Source organism: Emydura macquarii, unplaced genomic scaffold (genome assembly GCF_026122565.2).
Source record: "Emydura macquarii macquarii isolate MOO-44397 ecotype Brisbane River unplaced genomic scaffold, CSIRO-AGI_Emac_v2 contig_1790, whole genome shotgun sequence".
In the NCBI taxonomy this organism is placed as follows: Eukaryota; Metazoa; Chordata; order Testudines; family Chelidae; genus Emydura; species Emydura macquarii.
Genome location: NW_027131927.1, coordinates 24,857,419 through 24,877,126, shown reverse-complemented (window position 1 = coordinate 24,877,126; position 19,708 = coordinate 24,857,419). Strand labels below are relative to the sequence as shown.

Sequence of the window (19,708 nt, the reverse complement as noted above, 5' to 3'; positions counted from 1 at the left end):
AAAATGTGGCTTTTTAGATTTAGTGCTTTATTTTGTTGAATGGTATCTTTTTAATACAACAGAGCCTTGGATCAGTCTTATTCTACATCAGTTTAATTGCAATTAATTTTGAAGTTTGTCAAAATATAGATCCAGGAACACTGTTGGAAAGGTGACATTGTAATGATTTTGAATCAGAAATAAATAGAAATGTTTGACTTCTAGGAATTAGTTTCAGAGGATGCAATATTTATCAGCTGTTCTGACAAAGTAATAGTTAAAAACCAACAGTAACTGAGAAGCATAGGTGCAGGGATTGCATGGTTTAGGATTAAAGTCCATTAAAATAAATTATTCCATCTGCTACAATAGATAAACTCTTCCTCTGAACTGAATTTAGGTGACTATCTTCAATTTCCAAGTATAAACTTGGGTAAAAGGGAAACTTTCTTAATAAAAGCTGTGGTTTTTTCCTTCGCTGAAAACATATTGCATCAGCTCCTCAGTAAAGGAGGAAAGATCAAGGTGTGGTGCTTATAATGATTATGTAGGCTATAGATCTGCAGGGAGCTGGTCACAAATCTGCAGATCCCAGCAAGAAGAGTGAGAACTAATATACTGCTGCAGGCTTCCCAAATGCCTCCAGCTCTATCACTGCTTCTTTGGTCTTCTTTCTCATTGAGATCAAAGGGTTATTTTACGGCCCAGAAACTTTCATCTACAAAGTTTCTCCTTAGATCAGCTGCACTGAGGACAAAGACTTTCTTTTCTTTTTTAAAGCAACTCACAAACAGATCATTTGGACTTTCTGCTTGAGAATATTATTACATTTTGTACTTTTTCTTAGCTAAAGACATCAAAAGTGAAGCATATATCACTCATAATTGCATGGAGCAGAAAACTTCTATTTTATTTAAAATGTTCACTAGTCATACTTACATAGGCCCCTAGCCAGCAAAACATTTAAGCATATTTACATATTTCATTAACTTTAAGCACAATAGTCCCATTTAAGTAAACATAAATGAGTGCCCACAATTGTTGGCTATCTGCTTTGCAAAGTTAAGTCAGTCCAATAACTAAAGTGTTAATTATCTCACAATGTATGCATATAGGCTAAGCTAAAATTCAGGTGAGTTCCTGTGTTCCCACTGGCTACAAGTGCCTTCAACGAGCAAAATGGTGACACTTGCAGTTGTCATTCTAGCCTATGTCTAAGCAGTTCAAAAGCTGGCAGCAATTAGAGTACTTTCTTCTTAGCTGATTCCACTGTTGTTTGGATAATTTATTCTTTAGAATCCTTCATGCTATTAAGGCATGCCAGAACTAGGAAGCTTGTGTACAAATGTATGTATATTGCTATTAGAAATGCTAAGAAGACTTTTTTTTGTATTAGACAAGTGCCTAAAGACCCCAGTTGGGTTTGGGACTCTATTGTGCTGAGTACTGAACAAACATAAATAGGACAGTCCCTGCTGCAGAGGGTTTACACTCTAAAAGGCACAAACAGGAAGAGCTGGGGAAAAGAAAATAACCTGCAAGAAAGTGAATGGGGTGAAGGACTGGCACAGCTGGCTAGTTAGAGGGGCTCAGATTCCCAGTGAAGTTATGAGTCTAAACATCTGTGAGGATCAGGGCCTTGGTTTGTTTTGTTTTCAGTTGGGGTAAGAGGTAGAATGAGGCTTGGCAGGAGCAGTGGGAGGGGGACATCTGTAAGTATGAGTGTAAAAAAAGGAAGGCAGTGATGGTGGGACTGTCACAGTTTATCACTTGCCTAGCCACAGTGAGCAGACAGTAAGCAGCAAGGACAAGCTGTTGTCTCCCTAAGGCAAGGGCCTTTTCTCCTCTTCCTTAGCTGGAACACTTTATTTTCCTGCTGCTATAGCCTCCTTCCTCTTCCAGGTCAGGCCCCCACCATTCTCCTCAGGTTTATGCATTCTGTGACCCACCCCCACTTTTTCCCTATGCCCTGGCTAGGACATGGTATCATACACTTCCACTGTGCCTGGGCAGGTGAGGTGCCATGCTTTGCTCCCTTCAGCCTGGGGTGGTTGCAGTCATGCAGCATCAGTTGATTAAAAGTGAAAGAAGCTGGAAAACCCATGTCACTCCTCATGCTAATCTGCTCCCCTGCTATTGGAAGCCCTCAGGGTTAGGCTAGGACTAACTGGCTTTAGGCTGAGGCTACATCTTCACTGACCACTCGCCACCGTCAGATCGATTTCGCTGGATCAACTGAGCGGTCAGTGAAGATCCGCTCAGTCGATCCAGAAATCGACGTATTAAGACCACCTTCTCAAGTGACGCATGCTGCGTCGGCGCAGTGCAGTGAAGACGGCGCGCAGAACAGAAGCAGAGAAATTGATGGGAGTTAGGCATGTTTTTTGCGTAGCTTGTGTAACTCCAGTCGACCGCCGCTGAATCTCGGAAGTAAATGTAGACAAGCCCTCAGTTTCACTTATAGTCTTTACTTTCACAGGAGACCTGTTGGGGCAACCAAATGCATGTCTTCCAGGGTGTCCTGGAAAAGCCAGCACTGGCTGCTGCTGCACATCCCATAACAACCATGCACTCAGCACCGGGGATGCATTGCAGCCAACGTAGCTGTCAGCATTGTAAGAGGAAGAAAATAGCGTTTGCTGCAGGGCTGCGCCCCTCCTTGCTGGGTGCCAGCAGGGGCAGAGAGATGGATGTAGCTGGCATTGAAGTGAATGGCAAAGCTCCCGCTGCTTTCACCGACTTTCACAGGAGCAGAGGCAGGCTCTGTGCAGCCGCAGGCTGCTTCTCCCCCCCTGCCACGAGGAAGGAGGCGCTGGAAGAACGCTAACTTGTCCCTTGGGGGTTGGGGGGGTACTGCCGCCCCCCCGCTGTGCTGTTACCCTCCCGCGAGGGGGAGCGGATAGCCCGCAGAACGTGGTGTGGGCAGGCGGGCGCGAGACGCCACGGCGGGGCGCGGCTGCCCGGGCGGCCCCAGGGCGGAACCACCGCAAGCGCTCAGCGTAGCGCCTTATTCCCGAGCAGGGAGGAGGGCGGCGGCTGGGCCGTAAAAGCGATGGTGAATCGCTGGGAGGCAGCGTGCACGTGGAGTGTGTTTACAAACATAGGGGGGAGGGGCCCCCGCTTTTCCCCCACCCAGGCACAGCCCGGCGGGGAGGCGAGGGCCCCCCCCCGGCGCAGGCAAGGAGGCGGAAGGTGCCACCCCCGTTAGGCTGGCAAGCGCCTCGAGCAGCAGCAGCAGCTTCCCATTGCGACTCAGGTACAGGAAGGCGGCGGCGTGTTGGACGGCTGGAGCTGCTGGGGAGCGGTCCGAGGCCCTTTAGCTAGTGAGCGGATGCAAGCCCCCTCCCCTCCGAAGGCAGCGAGGTTTAGCTGGGTGTGACCGTCCCCCCGCCCTGGGCTGAGCCCGTTGGTTAAGGGAGGGCAGCGTTCCCCAGCCTGCCCGCCACGGCGTGCCCCCCCACTCCCAGCTAGTGCCGGAGGGGGGCTCACTGCTTTGGAGGCGCGGTCCTTTCCACCGCCCACCCCCGCGGGAACCCCTGGCTTTGCGCTGCACGGGGAGCGCAGGCGGGGGTGAGAAAGGAAGGGGGGGCAGCCCAATCCCCGCCCCGCCCCGCCACCCGTTTCGGAGTCCCGGGCTTTCCTTTTCCGAGGAGCCGTGCTTAGAGGAAGACAAGGGCTGGGGCATCCCCTGTGTGCACTGAGGTGGCTGGCTGGCTGCGGGGCGGAATCTCCGCTGGGATCTCGTAGCGCTTCCGCCTTGGGCGCTCCTGTCCGCGCTGTGCCCTGGGACCTTCTCTTCTCTTCTCGCAGGAGCTAGAGCCGGGGCACGGCGGCTGGGCTGTGCCTAGCGCCTCTGCAACGCTGGCAATGATGATGGTAGTTTGTGCATTAGGAAATGGATCTTCCCTCTCCCCGTTGGTGAAATAACCAGCACTCTTACAGTTGGGGAAACTAAGGCAGGGAGGTTAAGATTGACACTTTCAAAAGGGCCCCTAATCGCAGGGGCTTGGCTTCTAGGGGCTCCAAACATCAAAAACCTGGGTTTGGGTTCTCAGGCGTGGAAGCAGCTTCTGGAAACATGGCCCTGCAGGATTTGCCCAGACCCAGGTAATTGATGGCATGTAGGAGTTATGTCTCCCAGCCCTGTGTTCTTCTAACCAGTAGGCAAACTGCTAGGTGTTTTAAAGAGTGCTGTTAGGCAGTCCAGTCTGCTGTCAGTGCAGGTTTGGTTCACTACAGTACAGTGTATTTTCCTGTTCTACCTTCAGCTTTGATTTTATCTGGTAAAAACTATGATATAATATCCCTTTCATTTACCTACTGTTGCTATGAGAGGAAATGGACCAGATTGGGTCAGTCTGTGCATTTCCAGTACTTTCTGCACTCCAACCACACCAGAGGTTTCTTGTCCTGTCCAATTCCTTTAATCTCCTGTCACATCTGTGCTAATCACTGTACTAATCACCATAGTATCTCTGTTTATATATTTACCTGCTGCTCTAAGCTATGGTATCCAGGGATGCACATACTCTCTGCCCATTGAGATTGTTAGCAGGAAGAGGACACTTAAAAAAAAAAAAAAAAAAAAAAAAGAAGGAAAGAAAGAAAGAAAAATAACTGAGAATAAAGAAGCCCTTCAGCCCAGCAGAAAGTTAGTCTGCACTGTGGCTGGCAGTAGTTACTTTCTTACTGCTGCTGTCCACTGTATTAGCCAAGAATCCTCTGGCTCTTTACCTGTATGGTCAAGAAAGAAATGGGGATGGGTCCAAGAGTGCATGGATTAGCCATCATCAAAGCCGTCTTCCTGTGCATGGGTGGGCTACTATGGTGGAAATGCTGAATTCTGGTGTCACGATGGAAACCATGAATAATAGTTCCTTTAAACTAATGTGATATTACATACTGTGTAAGAGGGGAATTATTTGTGGGGAGCTCAGAGACATGGGGACGTTCTTTTGAACATTTTAAATACTACTCCAACCATTCCTCTCCTCTGAGGAGTAGTGATTCATCACCTGAAGTTTAGATTCTGTGCCATATCCAAATGAAAGTGAATATGAGTTTATTTATTTATTTATTTATTTTGCGGGTTTCAGAATTTGCGTAGGCAAATAATTTTGGAGCTACTTGTGCTCCTAAGTGTCTTTGTATCATGTGTAAGTAATTACTTCTAACTAGAGAGAAGATGATATAGATGTGTATATCAAGCTGCGCAAAGTATGCCCTCTGGATTGCAACAGAATTATTTCGAAAGCCATCGAGCAACATCTTGTGCAGGCAGTGTGGTGGTACGGTTGTGAACTGCAGGAAATCTGTATGTGATCAAAGCTAGCTTGGCATGACTTGTGGTCATGCATCTATGCCAGTGACACTCAACTTGTGGCTCTAGGGCGCCCTATATATATCTCTTGTGAAATGCAGAGACTGATCAGAACCCTGCACGTACTGGCTGTTTCTGGGATGGCATAAATGCTTCCCAGACAGGAATGCTCTGCTTGCTGCCTGACACATTTAAGCTAACAGAATGTTGGGAATCATTAGGAAAGGGATAGCTAATAAGACAGAAAAATATCATATTGCCTTTTTATAAATCCATGGTACACCCACATCTTGAATTCTGTGTCTAGATTTGCTCACCACATCTCAAAAAAGATATATTGAAATTGGAAAAAGCATAGAAAAGGGCAGCTAAAATGGAGAAAGTAAAAAAGGAAGTGTTATTTACTCATTTTCATAATACAAAAACTAGGGGTCACCAAATGAAATTAATAGGCAGCAGATTTAAAATGAACAAAAAGAAGTATTTCTTCACACACAACACACAGTCAATGTGTGGAACTGCTTGCCAGAGGATGTTGTGAAGGCGAAGACTATAATGGGGTTCAAAAAAGAACTAGATAAGTTCATGGAGGATAGGTCCATCAACAAGGCCAACATGATGGATCACTTGATGATTACCTGTTCTGTTCATTGCCTCTGAAGCACCTGGCATTGGCCACTGTCGAAAGGATACTGGGCTAGATGGACCATTGATCTGACCCAGTATGCCATTCTGAAGTGCGGAGGAAGTGCAGTAAGGAAGAGGTAGTGAGAGGCAATATTATGTCAAATGCTGTTGTAGAAGCAAAAGGTAATCATAGTGGAATATGGCATTACATTGCAATGTTTTAGTTGCTATGTTGCATCACTGTGACTTTACCACATTAGTTGGATGCAGTACTACAACCAAAAATCCCAAAGCAGTGTTGGGATGTCATACAGGGATTCTGTTATGGCTCTCTGTAATAGGGATGATTGCTGTTGATTTTTTTTCTATACAGATTTTATGAGTCAGTTATGGCAAATCATTGAAGGTTTCCTACATAGGGAGGTTCACTGCAGTTAAGAACTTCAGTGTCTCTGCCTTACTTTTCCGGTGTCAGAAACATAACTGATCCTTGGCGCTGCTGATGCAGCATGTTTCCCTTCTAACAATTCTCATAATGCAAGAACATGTGTTCAGGGGAAGGCTCAGGGAATGCTTAAACCTAGGTTGGTATTGGATGGTGGGTGCAAGAGAAGATTGGACTGCGTGGACAAAGAGAGGTTGAGTTGTGGTGCTGCAGTGGGCAAAGTAAGTGCTGGTGGGAAGGGGAATAGCAGCATTTGGAAAGCATCTCTTGTGTGGAAGAGGGATAGAGGAGAAAAAGATGCCTATACTTGTCGTCAGCTCTCTGAAGAGGTTAATTTTAATTTTAAAAAGTGCAGGCTCTTGCTCCTGCTAGTTCATGTTAATTGCATCTTTCAGTTGCAGTAGAGAGAACTTCTCCCTGGTGAACACAGTATGATTCTGCCACTCATCGTGCTGCCTTCCGCCAACCGGTAATTTTTTGTTCTTCCACTATTATGGAACTGAGAATTTCCTGTCCACTCAGATAAATAGGTTTATAAAAGCCTTTTAATAAAACATTTGTTATTTATGTCGGGATCATGGTTTAAACCCATTGCTCGTGAGGTCCACATTGACAGTCTTTTTCCCAGAGACTGTTGTCTAGATCCCAAACTGAGACGTTATCTGGTTTCACTTGTGTAACCACAATGAGGGTTAAGAAACACAGCTCTGTGTGATTTTTGTGAAAAGCACGTTAGTGGCTCAGACTAAGGAGGGGAATGGAGCAGGAGGAGATTGACTCAAACCCACTCTTGAGTCCCATAATATCCTTAAAGAAAATAGAAAACTAAAAGACAGCTCACGCATGCTAAGGTAAATAGTCTGTTACTGTTACCTTAGCCCACAAAGTGAGGGAATGGATGTGTTAAATTGATAAAACTATTCTTAAAGGAAAATTGACATTTAATGTAGGAGACTCTAATAATTTCACCTCATTACAAAAAAGATTAAATCACTTACAGAAAAAATATCCTTGGTCCCCAGGCAACATTTGTATGGCTGACATCAGGTGGGCCAATCCCCTTCTCCTCGGACTAGCAGTTCAGTCCTTTCCCACCTACCTCTGGAAAAACTCTATTCTCTTTGGTCCATTTTCACTCAGTGTCTGGACACCTTATCTTCTCTCTGGAAGTTTAATGCTCCTGTATCTGGTGACCCAGCCCACCTCCTAGGGCCAGATTTTCAAAGGAGCTCAACTTCTGCTTAGGCACCTATGACCTTGATTCAGGAAAGCAGTGGTATTCCTGACAGCACTATAAGCATGTGTTTAAAGTTAAGCATATGCTAAAGTGCTCTCATGAATTGGGGTTCCAAAAGAGCGCCGGATATGCAAAAGAGCTCAGCACTTCGCAGATCTGGGCGTTTATTTTGATGCCTTATGGGAGCTGAGCTGTTTGGAATATCTGGCCCTGAATTTCAGTTCCTAGTTAAGAAATTTCTGACACTTGCTGGAAATCAAACTCTTGAATGGAGGGGGACTGGGCAGAGTCTGGAACTCTCTCTACTTCTCTTCTGAGTGTTGCCATCTGCAATTTTGTAGATGCTGTGAATACTGTCAGTTACTGGTAGCATGTCTCATGCTTGTTTCCCCCTTACTGTTTTACATCTTGTCTACATGGAGAGATTTAGTGTGTGGTTAACTGTACTTAAGTTCTGCGCATGTGTATGAAAGTATCAACCCTATCATTGGCTACAGCAGCAAGCCGGGGTGTGAATCCACAGTGCATTATTTTGCCTCACACTAACTGGCCGTTGACCCTGCTACTGCATGCTAGAAATTCTGTAGTGCACTTTGACATATGTGGTAGCAGGGTCCACGTGACCAGTGCACAGCAAGCTACCACACTGTAGATTTTACACCTGGTTTGCCATGCACTAAGTCTCTGTGTAGACAAGCCATTACTGTGTCTCTTCCTTTTGCCATCTCACCAATACCACAGAAGAGGAGGATTATGTTTGTGCCATTTAAGCTTTAGGGGAGAGGAAAGGGGAATGAGGGGTATCACAGGGATTTCAAAATTCAGGTCACATAATGGATCTCATGGTACTGTTCTCTACCCTGGTACTTCTAAGTACATTACTGGATGGAGATGAGGTGGCATATTAGTACTGAATTTGGAGTTAAGAGAATTAAGCTTTAAGAAACCTTATATGAGAATGTATCCGCTCATGCACAAAATCTACATGCCTGCTCTTTGCTGTGATTGAGGCTAATGGTGGGGGGGAAGATAACACATTCATCTGTTTTAAAAATAATAATTAAAAAATTATCCCTGGGTGAATGGACACATTTTACAAGGCTGACTTAATCGTACAATATATTGGTGACAAAACTGTGATGTCTAAGACTTTTTCACTTTAACCATTGAATGTATTGAGTGAAAGATGTCACTGTACATTTCTGCAGGAACATGCCCCATCAATGTAAAAAACCTAGATGTTGCCCCCGTTCCTATGTCATCCAGAAAAAGGTTCATGGTTATTTGTAAATAGCTACTTAATTATTTTGTTGCCAAAATTTTAAAAAGAATTAATGCATTTGCTATCCTGAATTGAATGGCAGTTGCAGTTTACTAGGTTAGGAAAAATGGAGCAGTTAAAATGATACAGAGGAAATGACATATGCAATGTACACTCTGTGTAGAATGCATTTTGTTTTGAAAAATCAGCATTGCTTCAGAAAGTTGAAACGTTTGTGTGTTGGTTAGTAATGTACTGTGGAGTCTTCACAAAGAAATTTGTTTAGCCTGAACATATATTTGAGTTTTGTAACAGGATGGAAGAAAGGGTGAAGTATTAGCATCACTAAATCAGAAATGGGAATAATGACGCTAAAGAGGCAGTGTCACGGAGTGTCAGCCTCTGCATGAGACAAGATGGGGTTGCTGTCAGGGTGATGCTACTCTGTTGTAGGACACATCTGTAAATTTTTGGAGAAGCCTGCTTGCATGTAAGAAAAGCTTGGTAATTAATGAAAAGATGTCAACATTTAAGTACTAAGTCACATGACTCCTCCAGACTGCCAATAAAAGACTCCCTGGAGTCAGATTTCAACTGCAGGGGCTGATCCCAGCCATGTGTATTGAATCTAAGAAGCAAAAGCTAACTTCTCAGGATATTCGTGGAACAAAACATTAAGAGTTCCTTAGCAGTTTTTGGCCCGTTTTTTGGATATTTTTCTTTTTTCCTGAACTGTAAGGCTTTCCTGGCATGGAATCTTAATAGCCTTCAGTACTCTGCTTAATGCTTTCATCCCATCTTCATCAGTTCGTCCAGACACTTCCTGAAAGAATGGGGGCAGGCGCATTAGCCATCTGTGTGAGTACAAACTGTCTGTTGTATGCTGTGATTACTCCAAGTATGCAGAGGGAGGCCTCTGCTAGCTACTAGTTTATTAAACTGCATAAACTTGACAGTGTTTGCATCTCCAGGGGAAGGTATTAGATGGTATCAACATTCCTGAGATTGGTTGACTTACTTTTTTATCTTGCAAATATAAATGAACCAATCACTGTAGATCTATTTCCTAGCTCCTCTCTCACTTTTACTCTGAATTCAAATACAGGTTTTCTCTTTTCTGTTTTATATTGGACTCCTAGTCTGGGGGCTGTTACAGTGGAAAGATGATACATATACTAGAGCTGACATGTTTTTGGTTAATTCAGTAAACTGAAGTGGTATGGTTGGGATTTCTCCTCTTTTGTTTTTGATCCTAGCCTTTTCTTTTTGTTTTATGTTTAGATGAGCTGTTGCCCCTTCGAAACAGAGTTTAGTGATGGTGAAATTTAGATTTACAATTTTTTTAAAGCAATGGCAATTTCTAATGATCTTAATTATAAACTTGTAAAAGGGAAGAAGTTGAAAAAGCACTGAAGTGAAAAAAATTCTGAAGTGTGTGACTAGTCTTCTAAAATTCATACTGCTGTCTTTTATTACACTTTGCAGTGCTATTAAGCAAAAAATGGTTAAGTGGCCCAATCATTTATATCTTTATCCAAAAAAAAGAACTGAATACAGGAATCAGCGAATTTAAAAAAGACAAGCATAACAATATTTTGATATTTTTTTCCCCAGCTGAGCCTAGGTAGGATTTAGTTTGCTGCTTAGAGACTGCCACAGGGAATGGTTTCTTATTGGTCACTTAAGCAAGGTTTTTCTTTCTGCTAGAGGCAAGACTTTTGTATTTTACATACTTACGTATAAATCTTTGTTTAAAGCCAAAGTATCCTGTGTAATTCCTGACATAGGTTTAGCATTTCTAATCTCTGTTGAGGGATAAGACTGGGAGATCTGGATTCTATTCTTGTCTCTTTTACAGACTTCTCGTGTGAGCTTGAGCAACTCACCTCATCCTTCTGGGTGTTGGTTTCCCCATTGTAAAATTGAGATAGGTTACCACTTACTAGCCTCCTAGTGATGATGTTAGGCTAAGTTCATGTGTTAAATGTTTACAAGTGTGGGGTCTTAAATAGAAAAGTATTTCAAGATCTTCTGATGGAAGGTGCTACAGAGATGCAAATTATTATTATCTGTCTGGTCCATACAACCTAATCTTTGCCTTGGTATTTAAGTTACTTAAATTAAAATAGTTTATGGCAGTCACTTGTAATTCTAATAAGATATATTATTTTTAAAAAGGCCTCTTGGCAACAGGTAGTGGAAGCTGGAATTTGAACATTGACTACACTTATTTATCATATGTATTGATAAGGTGATCATTACAACAAAATTTTTAATTTCCTTTCTCAAATAATATGGAATATTTATAACTTGTTCTGTAGCCTTAGATACACAAGCAACATCTTCTGTATAGATAAACACAGTCCAAGAAAGTCCTTTACATACCAGATAGCATGAAGTTGCTAGGTCCTGGTATCAAACAGCTGGTTCTAGCACACACTTTTCTTCAGAGAAGTTCTGCTTAGCAGAAAAGATCCAGCAGTCTTGGTAAGGTTCACTGCAAATTCTCTCTCTTGTAGCTGGAATAAGGACAGCTTGGCTTAATAGCAAAGTCTGGGCAAATACTCAGTTAGGGAGGTGGAATTGAAACATCATGTTGCATTTAAAGAGACTTGAAAATATTAATGTTTCTTTAAAAACAAAACAATAGATGTATTGCTAAATAGTTCTGTCCCTACATGTTGTAACACAAAATTCGCAGACTAGACTTTGAACGCTTCTATAGGAAGAGAATATTACAAGTTTCAGTGATGTATCAGTATACCTGCTTGTTATCAATATGTTCTAGGATTCAGCAGTTTCTTATGCTCCACACTTTGAATTCCTTTGTGTCATGGGTCATTGCCACCAGTCTTTCTATCTGCTAATAAGTTTGATGCCACAAGTATGTGGAAACACTTTTTTAAAAAATGCTGGTTGAGTGGATGTAGATGAGTTATGTTCTGCTTACCTATAATAATTAAACCATGCTTATAAATTGTGGACTTCTGCATGCAAAGATCTGCGATGTGTGGTGTGTAAAGCTACTGCTGTCTTTTTTTTGGGGGGGGGTGGGGGGTGGGGGGGATCTCTTTTCATCTAGCCTTTCAACCCCAAGCTATCATCCTGGTTTACATTTCTACCCTTAGAAATCTATCACTTACTGTGTTACCATTACATTTTATCTGGACACTTTTATCTTGTAAATTCTTCATCTCTCTTCCAGTCTTTAAGTCAAGGCTGGCTGTCTTTCCAAAGGATAATGCTGTATATAGTTCAAACAGAAGTTATGGGCTTAATGCAGAAATTATTGAGTGAAGGGGGTTCTTTTTCTGTGTTATACAGCAGGTCAGACTAGGTGATTATAGTGGTTCCCTATGGCCTTAAAATCTATGAGTCTGTGCTGATGATTGATTTTGCAGCTGACATACAGTGATCTTTTCTGAGTCCTGCCCATTGGTTACTATAGCAGTATAGCTTGGATACTGCAATGTGTTATCCACCCTACCTCTTAGCTACAGATAAGCTGTAGCTTTGGACTCCTCCCTCATTACTTCCCTCCCCCCATCCTTCCATGTCCTACCTGTTTACAATGTTCTATTTCATAGAGATTTTGCTGTGGATTAAAATAAAACCCCAGCCCTGCAGACTGTTCTATTTCAAAACCCAAAAGCTTAATTCTTAAGTGATATGCTTGTGCTGTAACCATGCAACCTCCTATAGTAAATGTGACCGACTGCTCTCTTTTCCTGTGCTCTCTTAAGCAAAGTAAATCAACAGTGAGGCTGAAAGAAGACATGAAAAAGTTAGCATCGCTGCCACTGAACAAGCAGAGGGAAGCTACCTGTCAGAAGGTCTTCGGTGTGAGTCTCCAGGACCTCCAGCAGCAGGGATTTACCAAGAATGGCATCCCATTGGTGGTGTGGAATACAGTAGAATATCTGACCCAGCACGGTAAATTTAATGCAGTCTCTTTCATTTAATAGTTTCTTCAAAGGAAGAGTTTTCTGTTCATTTATTTATGGCAAGAAAACTGAACCAACTTGTGGATCAAACCATGTGCTGAAAATAATATTACATTTGGCTTTCTTTTCTTTTCTTTTCTTTTCTTTTCTTTTCTTTTCTTTTCTTTTCTTTTCTTTTCTTTTCTTTTCTTTTTTGGTTGCCTTTACATGGAAATATATTCAAAGGGACATTTGCAAATGTAATCTGCTGAGTTTTGAAGTGACTATATAGAATCTGTTCATTTTATAATTTGAAATGTTTTTATAACTAGCCTTGCATTATTGCTTGATTAAAATTAAGCAGATATGACCACCATTTCTGACTCTAGGTCCTACACATAAACATAGCCAGGCACATGTATGATAGTGAATAAAATGCTGTGTATAATTGTAAGGTCTAGAATGGGCTTTTTGTTTTTTATCAACTAAGACTGGAAGTATTGATGTAAACGTCCAAACTGCCAGACTCTCCTTACATGCATTTAAGCTGTAGAATAGAATGAACTTCTTTCTTGGTGGATGAAATGCACCCCTCTGCAAAGGGCAGTGCAAGGCCATTGGTACACATGTGCATCACTTATGTGGCTCTTTAAATGATGGCTAGACCTTGTGCTGGCCTGCTACATGGGAGTGAATTTCATCCTGTAAGAATTTACATCTTCTGGTCTCACCCTAGAGAGTGGAACAATATCTTTTTTAAGGATTCTCCTTTCTGCTCTGTAACACTGGTTAACTTGCAGTGTTTTAGGTTTCCAGCCCACATCTTGAGAAAACAACCAACCTTTTAAAAACAAACTTAGAAAAGGACTTGTCTAGACTTCCAAGCTAATAGGGATTAATATAGGATGTGAATTCACAGCGCAGTAGTTGTTCATGATTAACTCTCAACAAATAACTTTCAACATGGGTCAAGCTAAACAGGGATATGGCACGCTTATTCTGGAGTAAGAGTGTCCACGTAAAGAGTTATTCAGGAATAGCTGTTCCTGAATAATTCAGTGGTTAGACAAGCCCTAAGATATTTCAGATGTGATGGAGGAGGGAGAAATCAAGGGCCTGAGTCTCTTCTCTCGTAAACTGGTATAACTCCAATACAGTCAATGAAATGCACTGGTGTAAAAGAGGTGTGGGATCAGAATCATCCCCTAGGACTTTTTCACAGCAGACGATGGAGGTGATTGCTTTTTGGGAGCTCACTTTCATTTAACTAATTTGGATAGCAGGGAGGGAGTTTGATCATTTTTAGATGGCACTTTCATTTTCATTTTGTGTCATATCAATGAGGAGGCCAATTTGGTAATGCCTTTATGTAGTTACTTGTGGAAAGTATAACCTTTTGGGATTGGAGGTACAATATAGTCCACTGGGGGTTGTGTTGTACATTGGAGAATGATTGATTAGAATTCTCAGCATACATTATGGTGAAATCTTCTCTAAACCCTTGACAAGATTAGTAATAAGGATGATCAAGACTCCCACAGTGCCATGACCATTCAAATGAGTATTCCCCTGAGTACACGAGATGCTGCTGGACTTTGCACAGCTTCTTCAGCTCCTGTTCTTTCTTCACAGGACCCTTCTGGCCCTCAGCTTGTCTTCTTTCACTTGAGTTTCCTCAGGGACTCTTCCTCCTTTTTTGTTTTTGTTTTGATTCTTTATTATCCAAACTTAACAGCTTCACATCTTTCCTTCTGGCTAATGAGAGAAACAAACTACTCTGAAGTTTGCAGGCTTAGAATGGCTCTCCTTTCTGTACCTCTGAGTGTGGCTCCTGTGACAGATTTCCTTTTCTTTATTGTCCCGACACCTTGCTGTTGGAGTTTAATTTTGCACTGACATATTTTCTTTTCTACTGTCCATGAGGACAGTAGGAGAACAAAGATGGAGGAACTAGAAGCAGTAAATCTCTGCAGGATTTTAAAAAACAACCACCCATGAACCCTGCTCTACGTTTATGGCTGGAAAAGATAACCTTCCAAATGTGAATCAATTGCCCCATTTTGTCACCCCCATTCATTCTGTGAGCAATTCTTCTGAAATCAGAAATGGGATTGGTTGAGCCCCATCTGGTGAAAGTACCCTCCTCTCTAGGTACATGACTCCTTCCTCTCGGTTGCTCAGTGAATCTCTGATTTTTAGATTGTAAGCCTTCCAAAGCAGAGCCTGTGTAGATATTGCTGACCATGCATCTGTAAGCATGTAATAACAGCCAACGTGTGATCATTCATCAGTAAGCCTAGCACGGTGCAACCTAGGTCAAAAGTGAGACTGATTGAAGACAAATTCTAGGACTCCAAATGACAGAGACTCCTGGCTTCTGGGAGTGAGGGGGGTTATATGGGGAGGGGTCAAAAGGGAGGAAAGGGATCTTTGCTATTCCACCTGTCCTTAACCTTCTGGCTACGTTTATTGAGAGAGAAGGGGGTGTGCCTGCTACTATACTCTTCTTCCAGCCTCCATTTTTGAGCCCTGCACACCAGGGATGTGCTCTGTTGTTTGACAAGCAACAGCAGAATAGAATTGACCTACTTTCTTTATTGTTCTAGTCTGCATGATGAGAAATACTCTTCTTTCCCTGTAGATTCACCAGGCTGTTGGCTGCCTTCTACTGCCATTTTCTAGGGTGAAGAGACTCTGTGGGTATGTTTTCACTGCAATTAAAAACTTGCGGCTGACCCACACCAGCTGACTTAAGCCCGTGGGGCTTGGGTGAAGGGGCTATTTAATTGCAGTGTAGGTGTTCAGGCTCAGGCTGAGGCCCGGCTCTAGGACTTCCAGGAGATTGGAGGGTCCCAAAGCTTCGGCTACAGCCCAAGCCTGAACTCCTGCAACGCAATTAAACAGCCCCTTAGCCCGAGCTGGGTGAGCCTGAGTCAGCTGGCATGGGACAGTCCCAGGCGTCTAATTGCAGAGTAGATGTGCTCTGTGTATTACAGTTGATTGGAGTGAGATCGCCACTGCCAGCTCGCCAATTTTGTATCCATGTAGCCCAATGGCTTGTGAGGATGATGTATGGGGAGAAGATGTTTGGGAGCCAATCAGCTAATGGTCCAGGGGAAAAGATCATCATAATATCCTACTGGTTTGTGGATAAAGTGGACTGTTGGCTGCACACTGTGCTCCCTTAAAGAGACCTGAAACCCAAATGTCCCCATCTGTCTCCAATCATAAACTCATTGAATTAGGTCCTCTTCCCTGGTGGAAGCTCAAGTGAGCTCTTGGTTCTAAACTGAGATGGCAATGGTCTGATAAAGATACAATCCCCATCCTTTTTCCAATGTGAAAATAAGCTCTACAAGATTTCCACTTGTGTGAGAAGAGTCCAGGATAAACTCATGGTTTTTGGGGCAGCCACGAGTTCCTGAGCTAACCTGGAAGAGCAATTTTCTGCACAGATGTTGAAGTTCACTAGGAAGAATGACTAACACAGCCCTAGATGTGAACTCAGTTAATTTGGATGGGAAGTAAGAGGTACACATCACTATTGCCAATTCAGTTCCATCGTGGAACTTTCACTAGAGTGAAGACACACTTGATTGGTCACTGCTCATATCTGAAGATAGAAGTGAACAGCACACTACAAAATACCTGTTCAAATGCATGTTGAACTGAATACCCACCCGAGATAGCTTAGCTGGCTGTAAGTCAGCTGTATCATCCTAGTGACGCTCTTATGCAGACAGAATTGGCATTTTATGGAGGAGGCTAAGGTGCCTCTGCAAAGGTTAAAAATAGCCCTTTTTTCTCCAGAATCATCTAGCATGGCCTTTTTCCAGAATGAGAGTCTTACTAGAAGATAAAGAGACATCTTATCTGTGTGGAGAATTTATTCCTTTGCCCAACTTCTCACACACAAATGCCATTCATTGCTGTTATGCAGTGCTTCCCATTGTCCAGCAGATGTCAGAATAGTGTTTCACATAGCAATATTGGTTTCTCTGCCAGGTGTATTCTGCAAGTTGGGCCTTGTATTTTGATGTCTCTTTCTGGCTGTTTAAAACATCTCGTGCTTATGTTTTTAACCCATCTACTATTAAGTTTCAGCATGAAAGTGTAATTCTGCAGAACTGGTTTAAAAGAATGCTAAGTTTTGGTTACTGAGGTGCTATTTCAAAATATACTGACTCTTCAGTTTTGTGGAGTTGTTCTACTTAAGTGTTTGAATCTAGGAGCATCCTTGGAATGTAGTGAACTTTTTAACATGATGTAGTTCTCCTGGCATCCTTTATGGAAGATGTAGAAGATTTCTTTAACTTACCTGAACAGTTCCACTGAAGCAATAGGGGACTGCTCACTCTGGTGAAGTTACTCATGTAATTGTCTGCTGGGTCAGGACCTGAATGGGCACCAGTTGAAGTATATGAAAATAGGTTCCAGCCATTTGGGCCAAATCCAGAGTGGTGCTGAGAATTCACAAGTTTACTGAAATCATTAGGCTTTGTGGGTGCTTGGTAGATACTTGTAGGACTCAGGATCTGGTCTTCAGCATTCATTACTTTATCCAGAGAATCCACTGTCTGGTGGGTTTGTGATATTTATGGTATCTTGGTTACTTACTGCAGGGTATTGATATCAATGGGGTGTGTTAATTCAAAGGAAAGTGCATGTTGTTTGTTTTACTCACGTTTAATATGTAATTACAGGGCTGACACAGGAAGGTCTCTTCAGGGTGAATGGTAACATGAAAATGGTGGATCAGTTGCGTCTGAAATATGAGCGTGGGGAGGAAGTGGAGCTGGCTAAAGATGCTGATGTGTGCTCAGTAGCCAGTCTGCTGAAATTATTTCTGAGGGAGCTGCCAGATGGGGTGATCACTTCTGCGTTGCATCCCAGATTCATACAGCTTTACCAGGGTGAGTAAAAATAAAATCCATTGATAACCTTACATGTAGTTCCTTTCTTGTGAACCAGAATTACAGACTTTGCCTGTCTTGTTCTTTCCATTTTGAATTTTCCTTGGCATCAATCACCATTTCTTCTCAGTGCATATGCATACACGACACTTCTAACAATTTTAGTAGAAAACATCATGGTTGTGTAAGAGATAGCTATTGCATCTTTAGATAAAAAATGGTTTCTTCCTTAAATGGTAAAACCTGCACTGTTTGTCGTGACTCCCATAATCCAGTTAAAGGTTGCCGATCTTAACTTATAATCTTTCTAAAATGGACAGATAAGTTTGTTAACCGTTCTTGTAGATGTGAGCCCTATACAGTAAGATGCAGTCGTTTCAGGACAAAGCTTTGTTGCTGTTCTGTTAGGACAGAGACTTGTTTTTGTTAATACTTGCTGGTGGACTCTTGGAAAGGAAAATTTATAGCTGAACGTGACCTGCTCATCAAACTGAACACCCACAAGGGGGGCCAAACATTGTTTATCTTATATGTACAGTGTGAAGTATGTCCATATCCAGATTTTTCATCTGACAAGTAAAAATATTATTCTTCCCCACCTTCCTTATTGCCAGCCTCAAACTCAACCTGGGAGGTGACTGTCAAGCTAGCTTTTTCCCCGTGGTTCATGCATCATCACCAGTAATACAGATTCCGTTGTCGGAATTTTAATTAACAGTTCTGTTGAATGATGATACATTGATCTGATCTGTTTGTTGGAAAGGGGCCTCATTGTGAGCCAGAATAGACTTCAGTAGCCCTACTGTCTTGCCAGAGGATATGAGTGGATCCCATTGACTTGGGGGGGAGCTAATTAATCCAGGTACAGGAGGCTGGATCCCTTCTTTCTTCCCCATAGCCCTGCAGTAACAGCAAACCTAGTGGATAAAAGTACTAGAAATGTGTCTTAGCAGTAAAAAAAAGTGGCTGTGACTGCATACATTCAGGACTAGAGTGTGCACTTTAAAGCATAGCCCTGAGTAAAGGGCTGTGCAAAGGTTACAATCACCTTGCTCTCAGTCCTCACCCCAAGATTGCTGGACAAATGAGTGGGGATAAGATTCAGTTCATCCAGTCCTCCCTGAAGGCTGATGAGGGGAGAGAACAAGACCATGGTCCACCACTTCCTCCCTGCCCCCTTTGGGGTGATACGTTCTCTTGGGGATGCAGGGCAGAAGCAGTCCAGGAGTGGAGAAACTGCTTTTGTAACTGACCCTACTGCACGCCCTGCAAATGCAAGGGAAGGCTTTGTGCCTTTCCCCATCCTGCATGTGCGCACACACAAGGACAGGCTGTCCCACAGGGGGCAGATCAGTTGAGTAAGAAGGTGCCCTTGTTTAGAAGGGCCCCTTCCTGGTTATTGCCACACTTACTGATTATTATTAATTTTAAGATTTCATCAGCTGTGACTTACTATCTCTATCTAACTGTATTGCCTCTTGTATTTCATTACTGTTATGAAACAGAAAAATTTTTAGTACCTCGTCCTCCCAAAGGTCGTATCAGTGTGTTATATTGGGAATTATCAACACGTGGTATAAACAATACAGAGGTAGCCTTTTGGAAAGCTCCATTCATGCTCAGGAATCCACATACAGTTTCCCCTAGGAATGAAGAATTCCTCCTGGTATGTATCTCATTTCCATGGGAAACACCTCTATAACAGAGAGAGCTGGCCACTGAACGTCACTGTTGCATTTAAAACACATGGGTGCAGTTATTTATGTAACATACAAACTTTGTCTCTGCACAAGGTAGTTTAATTAGAAAGCTTTGAAAGCACCTCCATGGTAAAGGTTCCACAGTATTCCACAGTAAATCCTAGTTTTAGTTCCATTATAACTTTGGCAGGAAAGCTTGCCTCAGGTCTGAAAAATGCCAGATGGATGCTGAAAGCTAAGCAGAATTTTTCTGTAAAGTTTGAAGTGTGAATGCACTTTTTCTGTGGTACATACAGGTAATTA

General features: G+C 42.6%; 1 protein-coding gene and 1 long non-coding RNA gene across 5 annotated transcripts in view; both read left to right on the top strand.

Moving 5' to 3' along the window:
* Window positions 1–1,280: 1,280 nt before the first annotated feature.
* Window positions 1,281–3,052, top strand: LOC137159029 (uncharacterized). Its single transcript, XR_010921523.1, has 2 exons — window positions 1,281–1,326; window positions 2,459–3,052. It is a non-coding gene; the product is annotated as an uncharacterized lncRNA (long non-coding RNA).
* Window positions 3,053–3,151: 99 nt separating this feature from the next.
* The window catches only part of FAM13A (family with sequence similarity 13 member A), a 184,612-nt gene continuing 168,055 nt past the window's right edge, over window positions 3,152–19,708 (top strand). Inside the window, exons 1-3 of one of the 4 annotated variants that reach the window (XM_067557168.1) lie at window positions 3,152–3,235; window positions 12,613–12,802; window positions 17,496–17,705. In XM_067557168.1, coding sequence (XP_067413269.1) covers window positions 12,646–12,802; window positions 17,496–17,705 — 367 coding nt within the window. In that variant the 5' untranslated portion in view covers window positions 3,152–3,235; window positions 12,613–12,645. Of the gene's footprint in view, window positions 3,236–3,998; window positions 4,087–9,668; window positions 9,728–12,555; window positions 12,803–17,495; window positions 17,706–19,708 lie in introns of those variants that run through there. The other 3 variants (XM_067557169.1, XM_067557166.1, XM_067557167.1) reach the window with 3 other exon arrangements.